This window comes from Artemia franciscana, chromosome 19 (assembly GCF_032884065.1).
Source record: "Artemia franciscana chromosome 19, ASM3288406v1, whole genome shotgun sequence".
NCBI classification, from domain to species: Eukaryota; Metazoa; Arthropoda; class Branchiopoda; order Anostraca; family Artemiidae; genus Artemia; species Artemia franciscana.
In genome coordinates, this window is record NC_088881.1 from 24,635,440 (window position 1) to 24,657,705 (window position 22,266).

Genomic DNA, 22,266 nt, shown 5'->3' on the forward strand with positions numbered 1-22,266 from the left:
TCTTCTTTTTACAGATTTTGTTCGCTTCAAGGAGGATTTGCTCATGCAATTTAAATTTCAATCACTTAAGATTCATTTACTCATTGATCTTAAGTTTAATATGGGCCTTTACTTTTCTTTTGAAAGCCTCTTTTATGGACGTTTTTGTTTAATTAATTCTATTAAATAACCGAGTCAAATTAAAACGAGCAAAAAATAAAAATGAGTTGGGCTGAAAACCCCCTCATCAGGACCATGCCTTCTCAGGACCAAAACATAACTGGCACTTTATTGAAAACAAAATATATTTTAAATGTTTTGACTTTTTTGACTTTAATAAGCAAAAATTCTTGAACCTTTAAAGATATCATTTAAGGCTAATCAGGAGACACTGCTATAGCGTTGCATATAGTAAATTCCATACGGCTCCAAAGTTTTATTATAATTTTTTTTTTTTTATCCAGAAGCCCTTCATATGGAATGGGTCGTCATTCAAACTTCATAGTAAGCTCATTTGATTTGAAATCGGATGTTCTAGTGCCCTTCTTGAGTCAAAAATAATCAGAGGATTGTCAGCCCCCCTCCCTCCGCCCTATTAATCCTCAAATACTCCTGATAGAAATGTTGAGATAGCCATTTTGTTAAATATAGTTCAGAACCATATAACAAAAGTTCTAAGGTTAATACAACCCCCCAAAGCCCGGGAGCAGGCGTTACAAGTTATGCGCTTGGGATATATATGGTTCTTAAAGAAGGAATGCTCGTAGAAACTTGAGAGAGAGCTCATTTGACTGGAGATTGAAATTTTTAGCTGCATTTTTAAGATTTAAAAGGTATCAGAGGGCAACTAGCCCCCCTTCTATGCCATTTCTCACAGAAAATATCTGAAAATTATTTATATTACAATTTTATTCAAAATAGATCAAACAACAAATAATAAAAGCTCCAGGGGTCGATGAAACCCCCCAGACAGAGAGTCAGGCATTGTAAGCTTTGCCCTTGTAACATTTATATGGTTCTTATAGAATTAACGATTTCAGACGGGGCTCATTTGCTTGGAGATTGAGAGTTCTTGTTCACTGTTTCATAGTCAAAAGCCATCAAGCGGCAACAAGCCCCCTCCGTGCCCTTTTCACAAATACGTCTGATTAAAATTTCGAGATAGAAATTTTTGTTCAAAATAATTCAAACATAAGATAATAAATGTTACGGAGTCGACAAAGTCCCCCAGGGCCAGGGGATATGCGTTGTATGTTGTGCCTTGGGAGCATTAGGGATGTTCGTATAAGCTTCAGAGAGGGCACATTTGATTGGAAATTGAAAGTTCTAGTTCAGTTTTATGAGAGATCAGAGGGCAACTAGCCGCCCCCTCACCCTTTTTTTCAAAGTAACTTAGATTGGCAAAAGTCAAATCTATTTGGACATTTTGGTTTTTGGACCAAACTTATGGTCCAAATTTATTATCCGTTTTTATGGCACTTGGTATTAACCAAGTGACATATAGCAGTCGCCAATTCTGTCGGTCTGTCTGTCGGTCTGTCGGTCTGTCGGTCTGTCTGTCGGTCCCGGTTTTGCTACTTTAGGCACTTCCAGGTAAGCTAGGACGATGAAATTTGGCAAGCGTATCAGGGACCGCACCAGATTAAATTAGAAATAGTCGTTTTCCCGATTTGACCATCTGGGGGGAGTGGGGGCCCGGTTAATTCGCAAAAAATAGAAAAAATGAAGTATTTTTAACTTATCAGTGGGTATTTGGATCTTAATGAAATTTGGTGTTTGGAATGATATTGTGTCTTAGAGCTCTTATTTTTAATCCCGACCGGATCTGATGACATTGGGGGGAGTTGGAGGGGGAAAACCTAAAGTCCCGGTTTTGCTACTTTAGGCACTTCCAGGTAAGCTAGGACGATGAAATTTGGCAAGCGTATCAGGGACCGGACCAGATTAAATTAGAAATAGTCGTTTTCCCGATTTGACTATCTGGGGGGGCGGTTAATTCGGAAAAATAGAAAAAATGAAGTATTTTTAACTTATGAGCGGGTGATTGGATCTTAATGAAATTTGATGTTTGGAATGATATTGTGTCTCAGAGCTCTTATTTTAAATCCCGACTGGGTCTGATGACATTGGGGGGAGTTGGAGGGGGGAAACCTAAAATCTTGGAAAACACTTAGAGTAGAGGGATCGGGATGAAACTTGATGGGAAAAATAAGCGCAAGTCCCAGATACATGATTGACATAATCGGAACTTATTTGCTCTCTTTGGGGTAGTTGGGAGGGGGGGAGTAAGTCTTAAAAATTAGAAAAATGAGGTATTTTCAACTTACGAACGGGTGATCGGATCTCAATGAAATTTGATGTTTAGAAGGATATCGTGTCTTAGAGCTCTTATTTTAAATCCCGACCGGATCTGGTGATGGGGGCGGGGAGTTGGGAGGGGAAAACCTAAAACTTGGAAAACACAGAGTGGAGGGATCGGGATGAAACATGGTGGGAAAAATAAACACAAGTCCTAGATAGATGATTGACATAAACGGAACGGATCCGCTCTCTTTTGGGTAGTTGGGGGGGGGGGGGGTAATTCTGAAAAATTAGAAAAAATGAGGTATTTTTAACTTACGAACAGGTGATTGGATCTTCATGAAATTTGATTTTTAGAAGGATATCGTGGCTCAAAGCTCTTATTTTAAATCCTGACCGGATCTGGTGACATTGGGGGAAGTTTGGGGTGGGGAGACCTAAAATGATGGGAAACGCTTAGATTTAAAATTGAGGTATTTGTAACTTACGAAAGGGTAACCAGATCTTAATTAAATTTGATATTTAGAAGGATCTTGTTCTATAAAGTTCTAATTTCAAATTCCGACCAGATCCTGTGACATTCGGGGGAGTTGGAAGGGCGGATCCGCTCTCTTTGGGGGAGTGGGGGCGAGGGTTAATTCTGAAAGATTATAAAAATGAGGTATTTCATTAGGTTCTTTAGGATTCTTTAGGTTCTGACCTTCTCACAAGTACCAAATGAGCTCTTGGCTCCTGGCTCTTCCAACCTCGTACCATATGAGCTCTCGGCTCTTCCGACCTCGTCACAAGTGCCATATGAGCTCTTAGCTCTTGTTATATCTGGATACTGAAACAATCTGAACAGTAAGAATATACATTTATTTCAATCTTCTCAGTTAACTTATATTGCAGAACATTTAATGTTTCACAAGTTGTCAGAGGTGTTGAATATTATTAGATTTAGTGTACTTTTTTAGTACTTGCTCTTGTTATCGTTATTACTGGATGTAAATATATGTATTTTGTAACTCAAGTTTTCACAATTAAAATTCTTGTTAAAATAGAAAGAAAAATCCACTGAAAACCCCATTGCTGAACTACGGAGTCTCCATGACGGGTCAGATAATAAGCTTTTAGTTTTTATGTATTCTCCCAGGCAAAACTTAGATCATGAAATTAAAAAGTATATGCTAAATAGAGTGGTTTTCAAAAGAACGTTACATCTTGCGTTTCAGATACCGCCTTCCCAAAGGAAGCTTAATTGAATGTGACAGTCTACTTGCAACCTGAATAGAATGTGTGGAAGGGACAAAATTTAATGCCATCTCTCTTAGTCAGTATTTCTTAAAATTTCTTAAAGATGTCACGTATGATGATAACATTGATGCCACAGAAATTGAAAACAAAATAAGGTGGATGAGGCGCTGATGAGGATACAACTACACTGTTTATTGCTAAGGAACAGTCCTTCCCAAGGGCCGAAACTTATCATGATTGATGGCAGAAGATTTGCGTAACTGCACTCATGCGTCTTGATTTCGTTAAAGTACTTCGTCTTAAACCCGAAAATTGGGATTTAAAGCTCCAGTCGTTTGATAGTTGGATCTATAATCAAGAATCTTATCCAGTACACTTATGATTAAAAGACACTATATGAACTTTTACAAACGTCATCTCCATCTTAACCTCACTTGAAACATGCTGAGTAAAATAACTTTTTGTTGAAGAAGACTTTAGTACAATTGGAATTATTTGGATACTATGTTTTGGATTTTATGTCGTTGATTTTTTTTTTTTGGTTTAGTTTGGTATTGTCATTTTTGTGACTCCGTAAACTTATCTAGAGAAAACCCAGCCCCAAGTGGGTATCCGGAGAAATTTTCTATTATTTTTACTCGTTCTTCTTTCTTATTGTCATTATCTTTCTTATTATCCCTCTTCAGAACTTCTAACCGGAAGTCCTTGGGCTAAGACGAACCTAATTCAAAAAAAAAATCTTTGGGGATAAAGCCCTCCCCCAAAATGGGGTCCTATTATTTTTCTATTCTTTTCTTTTCTATTATTTTTACTCGTTCTTCTTTCTTATTATCTCTGTAACACTCACTTTTAAGATTTTTGGCACAGCTGATTCGTGATTTCTCGCTGTAACAAAAAAAAAGGAAGAAAAGGAAATATGGAAACCAGCATTCAAAGAAATTACTAAGTAAATAATTAAATTAGAAATATCAGTTAATAACATCGAATATATATCATTTAATATATTATGCAGGCGAGGTCAAGTAAAACTGTAATATGTAATGCAGTCCTAAATATTTTTTTAATTAAAAGATTCATTAGTCAACTACGAGTTTACTGTTTTTTTGCTGGTAGTTTGAAGCTTCGCTATATGCCAATTTGGATTTTTATTTTTCTTGTTTTGTTGGCTGATTGTTCTCTGTGTCGTGTTTTTTACTATCATGGATTGAAATTACTTAAGCTAAAATAAATTTAAAGCTCAATGAAATTCTTCAATAGATTCATATAGGTTTTTATTTAATTTTGTTTATTAAAAACAAGCTTTTATGTCACCTTTGATATTGGACGGACTGTGGGTAATGGATCCAAGGCCGTATGTCTAGGGAGAGGGCTGGGTTCAAACCTTCCTACTCTTGATATTTTTTTCAATTTCGTGAAAATAAAAAAATTGTTGATGTGTCTATCATAGGAAATAAGTTTCTTTTGTAGTAGATGTTTGAAAGCCTTGACTTTTTATGTTGACTTATTGAATTTTTTTTCTAGGACCAACCGACAAATATCACTATTCTTGATATTTTTGTCAATTTCGTGAAAATAAAAAAATTGTTGATGGGTCTATCATAGGAAATAAGTTTCTTTTGCAGTAGATGTTTGAAAGCCTTGACTTTTTATGTTGACTTATCGAAATTTTTTTCTAGGACCAACCGACAAATATTATATTGTTCAAAGGAGACTTAATGATACTGAAGATAATAGTCAGAGCCTCATTGAAAGAAGAGATGCAGAAATAAAAAATAAAAGTTTCAAAAATATTTTCAGCAACGTCGGAACCCAATTGGCTAGATCGTCAATGCGTGAAAATCGACCAACAACGTTTTGGACAGATTTTGTTGAGAGTGTGGTCGAACTTAGGCCATCTGATTTGACCCTTTTCTGGTGCGATAAAAGAGATATCAACTCCTGTGGCCAAGCTGATTATCCAGGTGCTGGTGTGTGTGGGGGTATATTTGGACTAGATGTTTGCTTTTGCCATTTATCAAACTTCGTTTATGACATAAGGACTGGGAAATGTAAACGTGAGTATTTTAAGCTATATTTAATTTCCAAAGATAAAATAAAACTATTAAAAGAAAAATTTGAATGACTACCGAGAAGCTGTACCTCGCATACAGCCAATCAATGGGTCTCGAAATAGATATTTGAAAAGTTTTTTTCCCACATTTGTAAAGTTTTTAATGATACTGCTAGTAAGCTAGAATAGCTACAGCTTTATATTATATTTATATTTTAACTAGTCAGCTATTATATACTGATTTTAAGTGGACGATTGGATTTATTTGAAATTATCTCATTATTATTGACTATGGAGTGTACAGGTATTTGTGTTTTGACAACTAAGACGAATATTTGGCTTGTCCCCTGCTTTAATTCGTTAGTTATATTATATTCGAATAGTCAGTTATTGTGTACTGATTTTAAGTGGATAATAAGGATTATTTGATAATAATTAAATTGTTTCATAAGTGTTGACTATAGATTGTATATAAATTTATTTTTTGACGACTAAACGAATATTCGGCTTTTCCACTGCCCATTTTTTAAATTGATTGAATTAAATTGAGTATGACATTAGATTTAGTGCCTCAAGCAGTTTATACTTTAAACAGAAGAATTAATGTAGAACCGATGCGTAAACTTCACACCTAACATATCTAAACATATACTTGGCATATCTAACACCTAACTCCTTAATCCTGAGCTACTTGAGAAAACTCTTGAGAAAACTTTAGATGCTACAGTATAAAAATTTACACCACCAGCCACATTCAGCTTGCCAGAGCATAAAATGCTCCCAGCAGACAAATGACCCAGCTAATGGCTCTTTGTGAATTTTTCTTTTCATTCTAAGCCATATCGTAAAACTAAAAAACTAGAATAGAGACTGTCAATGGAAAATAAACCTGGCTTTTGAAACAAAATAGTGATAGCCATGTTTTTATGTTCACTAATTTTAACCACGCTCAAGCCCTTTTTTTGTGGCAAATTCTGAATAGAGAATTTTACATAGATTCTTAATCATTTTCAAATTTACGTTAACTTTTAAGTAGGATCATATTTTGCTTCGCGTTAAAGTTTGAAAACACTGACTGTAATTTAGTAATATGTCCACTTGTCCTGTGTTGATGCAGTAGGCTTGACCTTAGCTTGGTAGTACAAGACCCAGAGATTGAATATGGCTCTAACAACACACTGTAGGGCTGACGCAGGGATCTTAGTAGTCAAGAAGCGGCTTAATCGGATTGCTTAGTTTCTTACTTAATATGTCCACCACAATTGCAGAATCACCTCTTATAGAAAAATCTTATAAATATTGTTTGATACTGCAATTCATTCCCTTTGAATTTAATAAAATTCAATTCAGTACGGATTTTTTTTAAGTCCTTAATAGTTCAATTTCATAAAAGCTTTGATGCATAAAGATAATTCATGACAAGGTCGATCAGGTCGAAGGAAGTAAATAAGTTCTGACTGAACATTATGAGTTTTTTTTAACAAAACGCACATGCAATGTCACTTCCAGGTTTTATCTCTCATTGGAAGCAAAGTCTTATAAAGCTTTCTAGAACAATCTTTGCAGGAGAATATATATATATATATATATATATATATATATATATATATATATATATATATATATATATATATATATATATATATATATATATATATATATATATATCATGAAAAGAGGAATCACCAATGCAACAGCACAAACACACAAATATATATATATATATATATATATATATATATATATATATATATATATATATATATATATATATATATATATATATATATATATATATATCCTAAAAATAATAGTTTAGCTTGTCCCTTTTATTCATTTATTTGTTTTTAATTTAATGTACGTATGGAATTTCTAATATGTATATATATATATATATATATATATATATATATATATATATATATATATATCCTAAAAATAATAGCTTAGCTTGTCCCTTTTATTCATTTATTTGTTTTTAATTTAATGTACGTATGGAATTTCTAGTTGAACTTTTTTATCAACTCCAAACTCGAAGGAGAAATGGGACAGACTTCAAACTCATCGAAACACTAAAACGGCCGACGGTCAAGATGCTAAAATTAAGATGTGTTTTTCTTCTTTTTTTATTTGACGCTAAATGGAAAGACAAAAAACTGATCAACACCAGTTGCTTTTTCATGTTTCATAGAAAGTAACAATTTTTTGAAAATTTTGAAATTGAAACCTTATAATAAAAAATTAATATAGACAGGATATAACTTTCTTAAAACATAACAGACACTAGTTCAGGTTTTAAAGAGCCGATGTATTCTTTTGATTTTTTTTTACCTAGTTGTAACTTCTCAAAATTTTTGCTAGGATTCCATATTTCCTTAACATCCTATTCCCTTAATATAATGTTGATTGATACAGCTAGAAAATGAATAAAAAAAATAAGATAAAACTAATTTAAATCTAATACAAACAAAAATTAGTTTCTATGGAATACTAACCCTAAAATGAGCTGAAATCCCCATGAATGAAGAAATGAAGACAATGAAGCCTAAAACAACCTAAAATCACACTCAGCAATGGACCAAAACTCAAAACATACTGCAAATTTCTGAAATATTTTCTTTTTTTAAATACCGTTATTTTAAACAAGGATATTTTGTTGCCCCTCATACTTTCAAAAGCCTTTGGTGTCACATTTATTTTATATAAATATTATAATATATATTTATTTATTATTATATATATTAATTTGTATATATATTATAGAATTGTTATGACGAAAAAACTCTATAAAATGTACATTTTGTTTTTAGAAAACTAAATATGGCGGTCTATTCTCTTTGGATGCTTGAGATTAATAATGGCCTTACTTTTGCTATAATTTGTGCTTAAATCTATATTAGTTATTTTTTTTTACATTTTTTGCCCATATTTGCTTGGTAGAACGCTCATGACAACTTTGGGTACTTAAACGATACATGTTAAAAAAAAAAAAATATAAATATGATTTTGTGAGACAAGGTGAAATATGTTTTTTTTTTGTTGTTTTTTTACTGTGAAGCCTCAGTTTATATGGACTATTCATGTATATGAGCTATTTCACCTAGAAATGCCTTCATTATATCATCGCTAGAGGTCAAATTTGGACCCTCAACTTTTTTAGTCAAATAACTTAACAATTACCACTGTCAACTCGGGCTGTAGGGGCTTTTGCGGTACACAATGCAATAAAAGAGCATAAGATGTCCCTCAAAACGATTTTAATGCTTGAAAGGCAACAAAAGCTCAGAAACTTTTAGTCAGGCTGTCACTTACCCGTGTCGTACTATCACTTGAATAGGTTTGTATAGGTAATAAAACTTATATAAAGTTTTATAAGCAGTATGAGTCAATAGTTATGTAAATTGTCTAATTTGGACGTAAAAGGGCGTAGTTAGGGGCTCCTAAAAGACTACTAACATCACAAAAAAAATTTAAATAGGGCACAAGAGCAAGGTATAGTACCAATGAAAGAATTTTGCGATAGTTGCTATTTTCTAGACGTCTATTCACTACCTTCTCTCTGTTGAGTCTACTTTTCTATATCCTCTACTTATTTTATCCTCTACTTTTGCAACCATTTGCCTAGGGAAAAAAAAAACAACTTGTGTTGCTCCCTTCAAAAGGAAGTTTGAATTACAAATTTCTAGGGGAAATCCCAAGGTAAATTATTGTAATCGATGCAACCGCCTTTGGAAACGACAAGGGGACCCCCTCGTTCCGGAACTCACATAGCGACTGATAAAAATCAGAACCTGAATAGAAGGAAGGGAACTTTCAGTATACCGGATGATTTTTATCTGGGGAATTTCGGAACAGATTTACCTGTTGGGTCAGCCGAACGCTCCAGATATCGTTGTGAAGTCTCCGAAAGTAAAAAGAAAGAACCTCGTCCAAATAGATATTGTCGACAAGGAAAAAACGACTGCAACAAGGAAACAAACGCTGTGATACTCAAATCACACAAACTAAAATTAAAACGTTTGAATAAATTTTAGTTTTAGATTATAAGCTGTTGTGAAGTATTTTTGTAATACAATAGTGATTTTCAGAAAACGTGTATTTAGTAGCTAACAGACTAACGGGATCTAGAGATTATATTTGGGCGTGGAATGAATAGTGAGAAATGAATGTTTGGAAAAATATCTGAATATAATAAAAAAAAACAGTACCAACACGTTTCCAGCTAAAAAAAAATATTTCCCATTGAGAAATGAATGCCGTCCCGAAAGGGCTAATTTGTCAAAATTACTTGTATTTTTTAAATCTCTGTTCCAATTTTGAAACCAGTTCATCATTTGGGGTTTTATTAGAATTTTATCCAAGATTACTACCCATTTTGAGAATCCCCAGTTTTATTAAAAGATTAGAACACTTCAGCTATACTGAGGCTCAGAAAAAAATACTTAATTTTCTTTAAATTTTTTTTTAGTTTTTATTTCCTATCTTTTCCACATGGAAGCCTGAAGGAAAATCTTAGAAGTAGTTAATACTGATGTGGAATATCAACGGTCATCGGTTGACGTACAAAAATTGAAAATTCATTCAATTTTTGAAACATAATAGTATTAAAAGAATGGTGATCTCTTCTGACATCAAATAATTCAATACGGATTACACGTAAAATTTTCAAATATAAAAATTGTTCTGTTTTGTTAGAGCTTCAGATCAGGAGATAACCACCGACATGCACAATTTAATACAGCAGTATCATTGTCTTGTGCCTTTGTGTCATTCTCATACGCGGACTTGTTTTGAAACAACAGTTTATTATATGTGAGATTATTTAGTCTTTTGCTTTCTTTTGTGTAGCCTTTTGTCGTTTTTTTTTAATCTGTATGTTATTATCTAGCATGTAACATATTTAAACCTTTTTTTAAATAAGGGCTTCCCATATCCAAACTGCCTGAACGTTTTTCAATAAATGTACCAAAATATTTTTTTTTGTCTAAATCAAAAGTTTGACATGTTTTATGTCTTTCTGTCATATCAAGCTGAAGAGCTGTGGAGTTTGATCTTGCTTGTAAAATTTGAGTGTCAAATGCAGCATATAGCAATAGGTCTAAGCTGTTACAGTTTAGCACCACCTTTGCTAAGAATAAGATAATTTGTGTTTTCTTATCTGATAAGACAATATCGTTTCTCTAAAGTCTAGATCTGTTGTATTAGTTTAACTGCCAACAAATTAGTAACTAATACAATCGTCAAATCTTTAAGACTAACTGTATACTACTAATTATTTACGAATTTTACCATAAAAAAATTTATTGTGTAATTACTGTAGTGATATTTTATTAACAAAAAATATAAAAACAAAAATATGTTTAAGATTATCTCTAGCTAATAGGCTTATAGTCGTACATTAGTCTAAAACCATGAATTTCATTTTTAAAGTATCTTGAAGATGGATAGCGAAGGAGTAGGCCCAAAAGAGGCGTTTTGAGATAAGAGGTATGAGTTCAATTAATAAGCAAAACAATAATGCATCTTAAATGAATAATATATCCTAAGTATGCGCGAGGGACTTATCCCCTTATCCCTTTTAATGCTTGATTGAGTGAAAAGACAAATGTCAAATACCTCAGCATGATTTGGTGCGATATCTCCAAAAATGTCGAGAACCTTTGTGATAATTTTGGTCGTGGAGAGAGGGTAAAGGAGACACTTTATACAGCATGATGTGAAGAACTTTTGTCCGTTAGAGTTCCAGTTCTAAGAATAACACCGGCTCGTGTCAGCAGCAGCAGTAGCACTTTGTTTCCTTGAATCGATGGCTGGGTTCCTTATGGAATTTTTTTTGGCAGCCATCTTGTGACTAACAGTCAAAGCAAAATGCAATACGTAAAAAAAGCAAAATGTAAGATTCTTGAATAAAGAGAGTGAAAACGGTATATTTCCGGTAACGGTAACGGTAACGGTAAAGAGAGTGAAAACAGTCTTTATTCAAAGATTTACCAGTCATTATGTGTTTAGGTTAATCTAATTGTGAATCAAGAGACAATGTAGAGCAACATCTTCAATTTGCAGCATTATTCATCGATCTTTAGCTACCAAGGACAATTAACAAAAGCTGTTTTGCCCCTTAGCACCTATCTAATTGGTATATCCATTCCTGAGAACCAAAATTTTCCAAGATTCTTTTGTTTTTTTGTTTTTTTCAAGATTAAAAAAGTTTAAGGTTAGTCTTTTGTCCGCGTCGCCAAGTTGAACTATGAAAAATATAAGGCAAACTATTTATTTAAATTTGACAACGCTTTTCATCAGTTTCTCCATCGAGATTTAGATAACATGGGGGACAAACATAAACTGTTTACCACCTGGATCATTCTTATTGGTATGTTCATTTTTGAAAAGTAATGTTTACGAAGATTTTTCTTCGAAGATTGTATAAAATTATGGAAGTTTTAGGTTAGTTCCATGCTTTTGTCAGTGTTGCCATGTTTTGTCTACTTTGGAAACGAATTAGTCTAGTTTAAAATCGTTCTCCATCAATAAAAATGCAAAAATTTCCAATCTGTTGATTTTAATGGCAACTCCGCTTTCAAAGAGAAACTATACTTTCTTTGGTTATTTGGCTTAATGTTTCTTTACCTATTGCGTTGTATTTTCACCTTTATTTCTTATTTTTAGTTTGGAGGTCACTCCTATCTAAAACTGTATAACTGCATGCGGAGAAACTTTTTTGGTTTGAAATTTTGATTTCCAGGTTCCCCCCTTAATTTTTAGTATATATGGGTCTTTGTAAAGTTACTTTTAATCTATTCAGACAATAACATTTAGTCTTTAACACCATTGATGCTTTAAAATCAGACATATATTTGAAAATAGAAGCATTTTCAGTGTGAAGTGGAGAATAGTTTTACGTTGACGATAACGTTTCACATACAGTCTTTTCCAGCATCTTTTACTGACTTATTAAAATATAAAGTTTTGTTCCAAATTCAAAAATTCTTTAAATCAATCTTTCTTTAGCTGTTAAACCTGATGCTACAGTATGTTCTATTGGAAAGAATTGTACAGTTGGTGACGCCTGTGTGGAGCCTAATCCGGTATGTAAACTTGGCGACATTTGTGACACAGAACAGACTACGGCATTGGCAGTTCCTGGTTCATCATGTACATCACCCAAAGATGACCTCTACCAATGTGATTGTCCTGAAACACATCAATTTAATCCTCGATCATGCAAATGCATTAGTAAGCTATATTTTTGTTCTCTTTTTAATAGTAATTACAATGATATTATTTAGTTTAAGAAAACTCATTTTGCTGTCTAACAGCAAAAGAGCTCAACGATTGACACCAATTAATTTAACTATAATTAGCATCAAGAATTTCATTGGTGTGCTCAACACAAATTGAAAATTTCCCAATCTATTTCTAAAGCCCTGGTTTGCTTATGTTAACTTGCATTTATGTCTAATGAAAACAATTGCAACCTAAAATGAAATCATTAGAATCAATATGTAAAGGATTCTTTAGATAATTGTTTTTCCTTAGCTTTTAATTTAAAAATTAGAAAAACAATGCCAAGTTGGAGGCATTATAGCAGTGACGTAGTAGAGAGTGTAGTATAAGATGTACATAAAAAGTGGAGGGTCTCTCAAGTTGTTATAGTTAATTCAGTTCTTATTATTATTTTTTTCTTTTTTTTGTAAAAAGTGTGGTTATGGAAACTTGAAATGAGCTGATAGAAAACTATAGTTTTAGCGCCCTTTAAAGGAAAAATTGATCAGGATAGTTATCTCCTCTATCATATCCTTTTTGCCTTTTAAAATAAACTTCAGTTGAGGTCCTGAAAACAATTCCCCCGTCAGCTGAAAAAGTCCCCCGTCAGCCTGGTACTTAAGTCTCGTATTCGCAGGGACAGAAACAGACATAACGATTTATGGTTCACTTGAAAATGATTCCCAAAAAGGAGAACAAATTTTTCAACTGACTCAAAAATCATATCCTCGATTCATTGAGTCAGAGATAATCCAACACTAAGATGGAAAAAAAAAACTTTATTGCCTACAAGGAGGGGCCAAAAACATATTAGTCTGATTAGTCTGATTAGCCCGTAGTCTTTGATTATGTAGACCTAGAACATATTCAATAAGTCCATTCGGAAAAGCCAAAGACTTATGGTGTCTAGAGATGGGCTAAAATGTTTTCTATCTTAGATCGGCTTAAAAATTATATTTGTGAGTTTTGGGGTCGAACGGACTACAAGGCTGAAGAAAATAGAAATGATTTTTTTTTTCAATTCGTGTTTTTATGTGTGTGTCAAAATTTGATGTTAAAACATGAGAACTTTTTTCTTTTTTTCTGATTGGCTTGAAACTTACGGGAAATATATAACAGGCTTGGGATACTTCAAAGCATACATTTTTGAAAAGTTAGGCTTCATCAATTTGTGATGGAAGCAAATTTATTGGGCGTGAGGGGCGTGAGAGGGACTTTAAAAAGGGACAAAGGAACTTTCGAAGACAAATTTGACGTGTTGATTTGCTAAACCTTAATTCCCTCCAAAATTATGTCCCTTCGATTGACTTAAACTTACAGTACATTATAAGATGCTGGAAAGAATTTAATTTTTTCAATTTATGAAAACTTCAACGTCTGGAATTTTGGGTGATATTTTTCATGGAAAATTCCCAGTAATTGAAATAATTTTCAAACTTCTTCACACAACATTCCTTTTCCCCTAACTTCTCGATTTATCCAAGAGACACTTTTTATTGGACCTACTGGTCAAAAAACTACGACCGCCTAATGTGATAAAGAAAATGGAAATGTTAATTAATTAAAAGGTCTCTCGACTCCATTGCCTAATATCAGGAAATTACAAAAATCATTAGGTTGATTTCAGATAAGTTCAAATTTTTTTAGTTTTCCAGACTAAAATAAAAAAAAATGACCATAGTACTCCCATAAATCTCCTTTCTCTGGTACCAACCATCGTTTTGGTTCTTTTAAAAGGCTTATATAAAAGATGTAACATAACAAAATCTTTAAGATGATGTTGCTCTTGTGCTAATTATTGCTACATGAGCGCTATATGTGCTCTATCTATTGTAAAATAGATTTATTATTGTTTTTCAGAATTAGATGAAGAATGTGCCAAAAAGAAGAATCAGTGTAACCGAATCGACTTATTTGCCAAATGCATTTCACTGGAATTTCCAGATCAGAACAACAGAACTTACCAATGTTTGTGTTCTTTTGGATTTACTCCAACTAAGGGTAGTTGCCTTGCAGGTATGTAAATCCTTCAGTAGCATACGGCTCCAAAAATTTTCTTTTCCTCTAAAACTTCACTGGGAAGTTGACCTTGCATTATTCCAGGTTTTTTTTGCAATTATTGCAATTAAGAAGTTTGTAGTTGTTTAAGAATAGTTTTTTATTTAAAACAAAAGTCTAAATTACCTTTCCCCCATAGGTTTTCCCACCCCTTCTATATTTAGAAATTACCTCTTTTTAGGGGATGTTTTTCTTGATTTTTTTTTTTGTATATTCCTAAAAGGAAAGTCAAAAGGAATTTTTTTCTCCTAGTTAATTTCTTATAAGTCATGGTTTTAACTTTTGGGTTTCCATATTCTAAATTCTAATATAATTACATAGCTTTAAGTGATGCTTCAACCCTTCTGGCCTGCTTCAGCCGGTCAGAAAACGTTTTTCTGACCCGCTGGAGGAGCCAGACTCCAGATGGCAGTACATAAAATAGTTTAATCTATAACACTATTTTTAAAATTCTTTTACTTCTTGTGTCTTTCACTTACTCAACTATTTTCAAAAATACTGGAAAGCTCATCATCGAAAATTTTATCTAAACAATTTTCACAAATGTTCAAATGTTCAAAAAATGTTCAAAAAAGTCAAATGTTCTAATGATTACGTTGTCATTTATCATGGGTAAAAACTTGCTTACCACTCAGTTTGTCCTAATTATATCCTTTATACGAATTACGCTAGTTTACAGTTTTTTATCGTGCTTATTAGAAAATATCCTTACAAGGGCACTCATTTTGGGGGAGGGGCTGGATCAATTACCCTTTACCATAAATTTTAAAAATCAGTTTTTTATTTTAAATCTTTTAAAACAAACAAAAATTCACTCCCCCTTCCTATATTTTGAAAAGCACGTCTCTTTTAGTGCCCAATGTGTTAATGGATCATCATCACTAAGCCCAAGGTTGTTAAGTCACAAAATTTTAGGGGGTAGAGAAAATTCATTTTTCAAGTCAAGGAGGAAGGGCAATTTTATTTTTTTTTCAACAAAAATACTTCAAAACAAGGAATTTCAAAATGAAGGGAATGGGAAAAATCTCGAGGAAGAGAGGATAATCCCCACCCTAGTTTTCACCCCTGAACTGCCTTTTTTTGTATATTTCTCATAATTTATCCCAATGATTACCGTACAGGGTTTGTTATAATATCTTCTCAATAGCACAGTGACTCGAACACCGCACTCTTTGATTATAACACAATGATTCAACCTTTACTGGAATGTACCCCATTTTAAGCACTCACTGGATAGTGAAACTGTACATGCTATGTTTACAATCCTTTTAATTGAATGACAAAAGGCCCATGTGTCGCGCCTAGCAGTTTTACACTCATCTTTGCCGACAGATACCAGTTTATGATAGGTTGTAAATCATTGCATAATGAAGTCCAGCTGAGAAGATTGATTGATTTACCACTGAATTTTGAATCCATCATCTAAACACATACAGTTGCAAATTAGCAATGGTACTTGGTATGATATACCTCCAACCACTCAAGAAGTGAAGTTCGGGTAATCCTTATGAGAGAGAGAGAGAGAGAGAGAGGGAAAGGTTTATTTAAACAACAATCATAGCTCAAATGGCTAATTTGATGATGAAGTACAAAACATATTATTATGCACTATTAGATAAAAGGGAACGAAAGAGTTGGCACGGTGACATTTTAGACAGCAGCATTTTGCCAAACCTCGGGATAAGATCACCCAAACGGAGTTCCAAACTTTGGAGTTGAAGGGTTGCTAGGGCATCGTGGTAGGAAATATCTCTATTACTCTGAATGATCCTGGTTACCCGTTTTGGACTGAGTGAAATATACCTAAATATGATGAAAATATAATATTTTATAAACAAATTTGAGCTAAATATTTGCATACATTTGCATATTAGGAGGGGGCAAAGTAAAGTGGGTATACATGCCTTAGGTGTTAGGTACAATTTTTCCGCCAATTATGAAATAAGAGTTGTTTTCTAACTTCAAAGTGTCCTAATACTTTACCTCCAACCCTCCCCCCCCCATATTTGCAAATATATAGCCCAATTTATATATTTTCCATCTATTCTGTCACTTCTCTTTATCTTGTCTCATTCTAAGCTGAAAGAAACAATCGGAAAATAACTTTTTATAGTGTGTCAATGGATGAATAACTTGAGTGGCCGGGGGTATATCATACAAGTACCGTAGCCATAATGCACTTTAGCCTTGTTGTTAATTTTGTGGCTTGTTCAGTGACCATTATTGAGAATAATAGTAAAGATGATTTTGACTGAGCATAATCGTCACTTTTGGATGGGCATAACCATTGTGGCCAGCAGCAATGACGGAAGTGATCAGGACCATTGTTATGAAGTCCATTGAAAACAAGTGAAAATGAAACCAGTATAGTTGGATACCTCATAAATTGCTCTTTTGGTAACCTCTCTGTACCCCCCAAAAAGCAAGGTATCTTCAAAGAGGGTGGAAAGATGTCATGAGAAAACGACGAAGGAAATTGTAACTTCAGAAGGCAAAGTAAAACCGAAGCGTTGAGACGATTGAGGTTGAAGACAGCTTAAATAGCTGTCTTCAACCTCAAATGAAACCAGAAAATGAAACCAGTATAGTTGGATACCTCATAAATTGCTCTTTTGGTAACCTCTCTGTACCCCCCAAAAAGCAAGGTATCTTCAAAGAGGGTGGAAAGATGTCATGAGAAAACGACGAAGGAAATTGTAACTTCAGAAGGCAAAGTAAAACCGAAGCGTTGAGACGATTGAGGTTGAAGACAGCTTAAATAGCTGTCTTCAACCTCAAATGAAACCAGTATAGTTGGATACCTCATAAATTGCTCTTTTGGTAACCTCTCTGTACCCCCCAAAAAGCAAGGTATCTTCAAAGAGGGTGGAAAGATGTCATGAGAAAACGACGAAGGAAATTGTAACTTCAGAAGGCAAAGTAAAACCGAAGCGTTGAGACGATTGAGGTTGAAGACAGCTTAAATAGCTACCACTATAGTTGGATACCTTATAAATTTCTCATTTGGTAACCTCTCTGTACCCCTTAAAAGCAAGGTAGAGGGTGGAAAGATGTCATGTGAAAACGACGAAGGAAATTCTAACTTCAGAAGGCAAAGTAAAACCGAAGCGTTGAGACGATTGAGGTTGAAGACAGCTTAAATAGCTGTCTTCAACCTCAAATGAAACCAGAAAATGAAACCAGTATAGTTGGATACCTCATAAATTGCTCTTTTGGTAACCTCTCTGTACCCCCAAAAAAGCAAGGTATCTTCAAAGAGGGTGGAAAGATGTCATGAGAAAACGACGAAGGAAATTGTAACTTCACAAGGCAAAGTAAAACCGAAGCGTTGAGACGATTGAGGTTGAAGACAGCTTAAATAGCTGTTAAGGCCTCGGATAGTTTGCTGCTGCAAAGAGCTGCTGCAAAGAGTAAAAAAAAAAGGAGGCCAATTTTTATTCCTTTTTTTTTTAAATGAAATCTCTACATACGGCTGTTTTATAAGGAAATCTCGAACAATTTTTTTCACAAACGAGGATGGGGGACTTAGGAAGAGAAATCACCCTCCCTAATGGAGGATTTTGCTTCTGAGCAGGTTTTACAAGTCCATAGAACGTGATTTCCAATGCAAAATAAAAAAACATCAGCTAGAAATGAACTCCATGAGTTGATAAGGTTTCAATTCTGCTTTTCGATTGACTCATGCTTCCTGTACTGCACGCAATTTTTTGATATAGTGGCCTATAGTTATAGTTCATTTATAGTATTTTGTATACATTGGATATTATATATATATTAAGTCCATGCAAGACGTGTATAATAAAGGCGTTATATGTATTTTATTTTACATATAAGTAAATCTATTTTGTATAAATACATTCAGCATACATTATTTTTTGTTATACTTGCTTAAAATCATATTTCACATTAAAGAGAGAAGACAGTTCTCTCACAGGAATCATTTGTTGCGGATTGGTTAATCAGCCAGAATAACGGAAAAGTTTAGACATTTTTTTAGAAAATGATCTAAAACTGCATAAAATCAGAAAATCGTTCTTATTTTCGCATATTTGTCACATGTTTTTCAAACTAAAAAAATATATTAAAAACACACATCAGTATAGAGATAAAGCTAAATCTCAGCTACGGAACGGTAGAAAAATTTCGTATTTTGTTGAAACATAAAAGCGGTAGGAATACAGAAAAATGGTGGGCCAAAAAGTTTTCAAGGGAAACATAAAATGTCTGATAACCATGATTGCTAACTATATTATTTAGGGATTTCATGTATTATGAGATTTGTACAACTCTGTGTATTCACTAAGAACGTGCAAAGTGTCTATGCACACTTTTATAGTAACTGATATTAAGAATATTTACTGACTACTAAAAGCCATAGGATAATCGTTTTTGGTCTAAGATATTGTTATTGAACAGAAATAAAGAGGGCTGTCAGAAAAATTCTAGATGGGGCTGTGTAGTGGTGCTCACAAGGATATTGACAATCTAAGCCTACCTAAATATTAAGCTTGCTGCTTTTGTTGTTTTACATTCTTTTTTTAGCTTATTTCTGTAACTGAGTAGTTTATCTCTTTTTCTGAACGAAACACTATAATTTTTTTTAATTCAATAAGCTTTTTTTTAGCTTATTTCTGTAACAGAGTAGTTTATCTCCTCTTCTGAACGAAACACTATAATTTAAAAAAAATTAAGTTCAGAAAATTTTTATTCATTGAAATTTTTAAGTCATTTGGAGTTTAATTGCATCACCATCCCTCCCCTTGTCTAATACCTGGATAGGGCTCTTGGCTAGACATAAAAATTTTTGGTTTGCCTTTTTTTTTAATGTTTTTTTTCTTTTTCTTTAACGTATTTTCAGCAAGAGTTGTTTTTAATGTCAAATAATGTCAATTTGAAAATAAAAAACTTACAAACAACAAACTTCTGCGTATAGCCTTGAAGAAATCGGAATGATAGCTATAACTTTTCAAAATGTTCTTAAATTTGAATTTTTTTATTCTGGTTCTTGATTCAAAAGAGAGGATGAACTGCATTATTTTCTTTAAGGAAACGGTGAACTGATTTTTTTCTTTTTTTCAACAACAATTTCTTTTTCATAAAATGATATTAGACCTGTAAATTGGAATCTTATGACTAAAACTCCCTGGAATTTACTGGAAATAAAGAAACATAAAATTATATTAGATCTGTAAAAATAAGTCTTCTGGCTAAGCCTCAACAGACTTTACAAAGAAGTTTTTCTCAAATTTCACCAGAGTTTACCGGTAATAAGCAAACATAAAATGTCATTAGACCTGTAAAAAGAAGTCTTAAGGCTATACCTCACCTGGACTCACTGAAAGAAGCAAACATAAAGTAATATTAGACCTGTATAAAGGAGTCTTATGACTAAACCTCACCAGACTTTACAAAACCGTTTTATTCAAATTTCACCGGAGTTCACCGGAGAGATGCAAAAATAAAATGATATTTGACCTGTAAAAGAAATCTTAAGGCTAAATCTCACCTGACCTCAGTGACATAGTCAAACATAAAATGATATTAGATCTGTAAAAAGGAGTGTTATGGCTAAACCTCACTAGACTTTACAAAAAAGTTTTGCTCATTCACAAAATGATTTTAGACCTGTAAAAAGATATCTTAAGATTAAACCTATTAACCTCACTGAAAAAATCAAACATAAAATGATATTAGACATGTAGAAAGGAATCTTTTGGCTTAACCTCACCTGACTTCACTGGAAAGAAGCAAACATAAAATGATATTAGACTTGTATAAAGAAGTCTTAGGACTAAACTCTCGCTTGTTAGTTGCATGGTCACCAGCAAACTCTTACGGAGTCTTAAGCCAGCTGACAGAGTCTTCACTAAGGTTTTCGACATTAAAAAAAAAATTCTTTCGTCAAGAATCCGATTCTCGTAATTTGTTTGGTAATTAATGGCACTTGATTTTGTTAAAGTTTAGTTTAGAGCTTTTTTCATTTGAAATAAGTGTCTAAAAGCAAAAGAAACGCAAGTTTCTCAAACAAAATGATATGTCTAAAGGTAAAGGTTCAAAAATTTACCTAACAAGAATAATATTCCAGTTACAGCCCTCCTCAGCTCAACATGTTATTAAACTGGACGCCATTTGAGTTAAATTAAAGAGTTTTCAAGATTCTATATTTAAGCAGCTTATTTATGAGAAAATTTCGTTTTAGATCTTGGTCTTTGGAGTGGCTCAGTCAGACTCAGAATATGGGTTGGAGGTGTGGCCGTGGGCATTGTAGGAGTTATTATTGGAGTCATTTATATTATCTGGAACGTCTTGAGAATATTGTTACCTATTATTGGTCCTTTGCTTGGTCTAGGCGGAGGTAACTCAACTAACGCGACGAATGCGACCAACTCAACTAACGCAACTATGGACATGATGGGAATGAACACCACAAGAAGCGACTTTGTTGGTTCACCTGGCATCATTATGGGCCTAACCGCTTGTGAAAACCTTTCTCTGATGCGGAGGCGTATGCAATACGATGTAAATGTAAATGAGGCTTTTGATAGAATTATGTATGCTCTTTCTTGTAAACCTAGATATTTTGAGGGCTCTGAGGATGAATTTGAGTTTGAGTAGCACTAAAGCTTCATCGTGATGATTATTTATTTCTATTTATTAAACTTTTTGTTTTAATAAAGATCTCAAGGATGTTACTATTTTTGAACAAAAAACAATCAGGACAATTAGAAGGTCATTCAACTAGACATCACGCTTGTTTTCTTGACTTCTGTCACAAAGGTTACTTTAAGCCTTCAAAGGTTGCGCTTCTTTTAAGAGATTTTTAGTATTTGCTTAATAGAAAGTAAGAGATAGAAGAGTTTGCATAAAAATTTCCCCAAAGGAGAGGCACAAATACTATAAGAAGTTTTTTTTTTACCGGGATGTGAATGGAAGTGTGTCTTGTCACGATATATTCTTGATGTGCATCTTTTTTCCACAGTAGGCTTGAGTTGTTTCACTTTGGCCCCTCTGTTGCCTTGTATTTGAAAGGACATGGGCTCTAACGAGGATTTAAAAGAGTTTTAATCCTCAAACTTAAATAAGAACAAACATCTAAGAGTTACATCTATAATTTAATTGTATAAAAAGAAACATATATTAGGCGGGGGGGGGGGGGGGTCAAAAATAACGAGCCCAATCAAAAATTTAAAATATCAATAAATATGTTTTTTGAAGAAGGTTACCCTCACAGTACACGAGTTAAAATCTAATCCTTTTCTTTTAAATTTTAGGGCATTTTCTCACACGAGACAAACTTCTAACTTGACTAATTGATGTGCATGTTTGGTAAATTACAAAAACTAAAACCATCCAGGGAAATTGGCTTTAATTTTTATTAG

At 33.4% G+C, this 22,266-nt stretch overlaps 1 protein-coding gene across 1 annotated transcript in view; it reads left to right on the plus strand.

Moving 5' to 3' along the window:
* LOC136039458 (uncharacterized) overlaps nt 1-21,576 on the plus strand; it is a 96,932-nt gene extending 75,356 nt beyond the window's left edge. The window contains exons 3-6 of the mRNA XM_065723224.1: nt 5,193-5,570; nt 12,575-12,799; nt 14,690-14,845; nt 21,087-21,576. Of these exons, the coding sequence (XP_065579296.1) occupies nt 5,193-5,570; nt 12,575-12,799; nt 14,690-14,845; nt 21,087-21,502 (1,175 nt within the window). The 3' untranslated portion in view covers nt 21,503-21,576. The remainder of the gene's footprint in view (nt 1-5,192; nt 5,571-12,574; nt 12,800-14,689; nt 14,846-21,086) is intronic.
* The last annotated feature ends 690 nt before the right edge of the window (nt 21,577-22,266 follow it).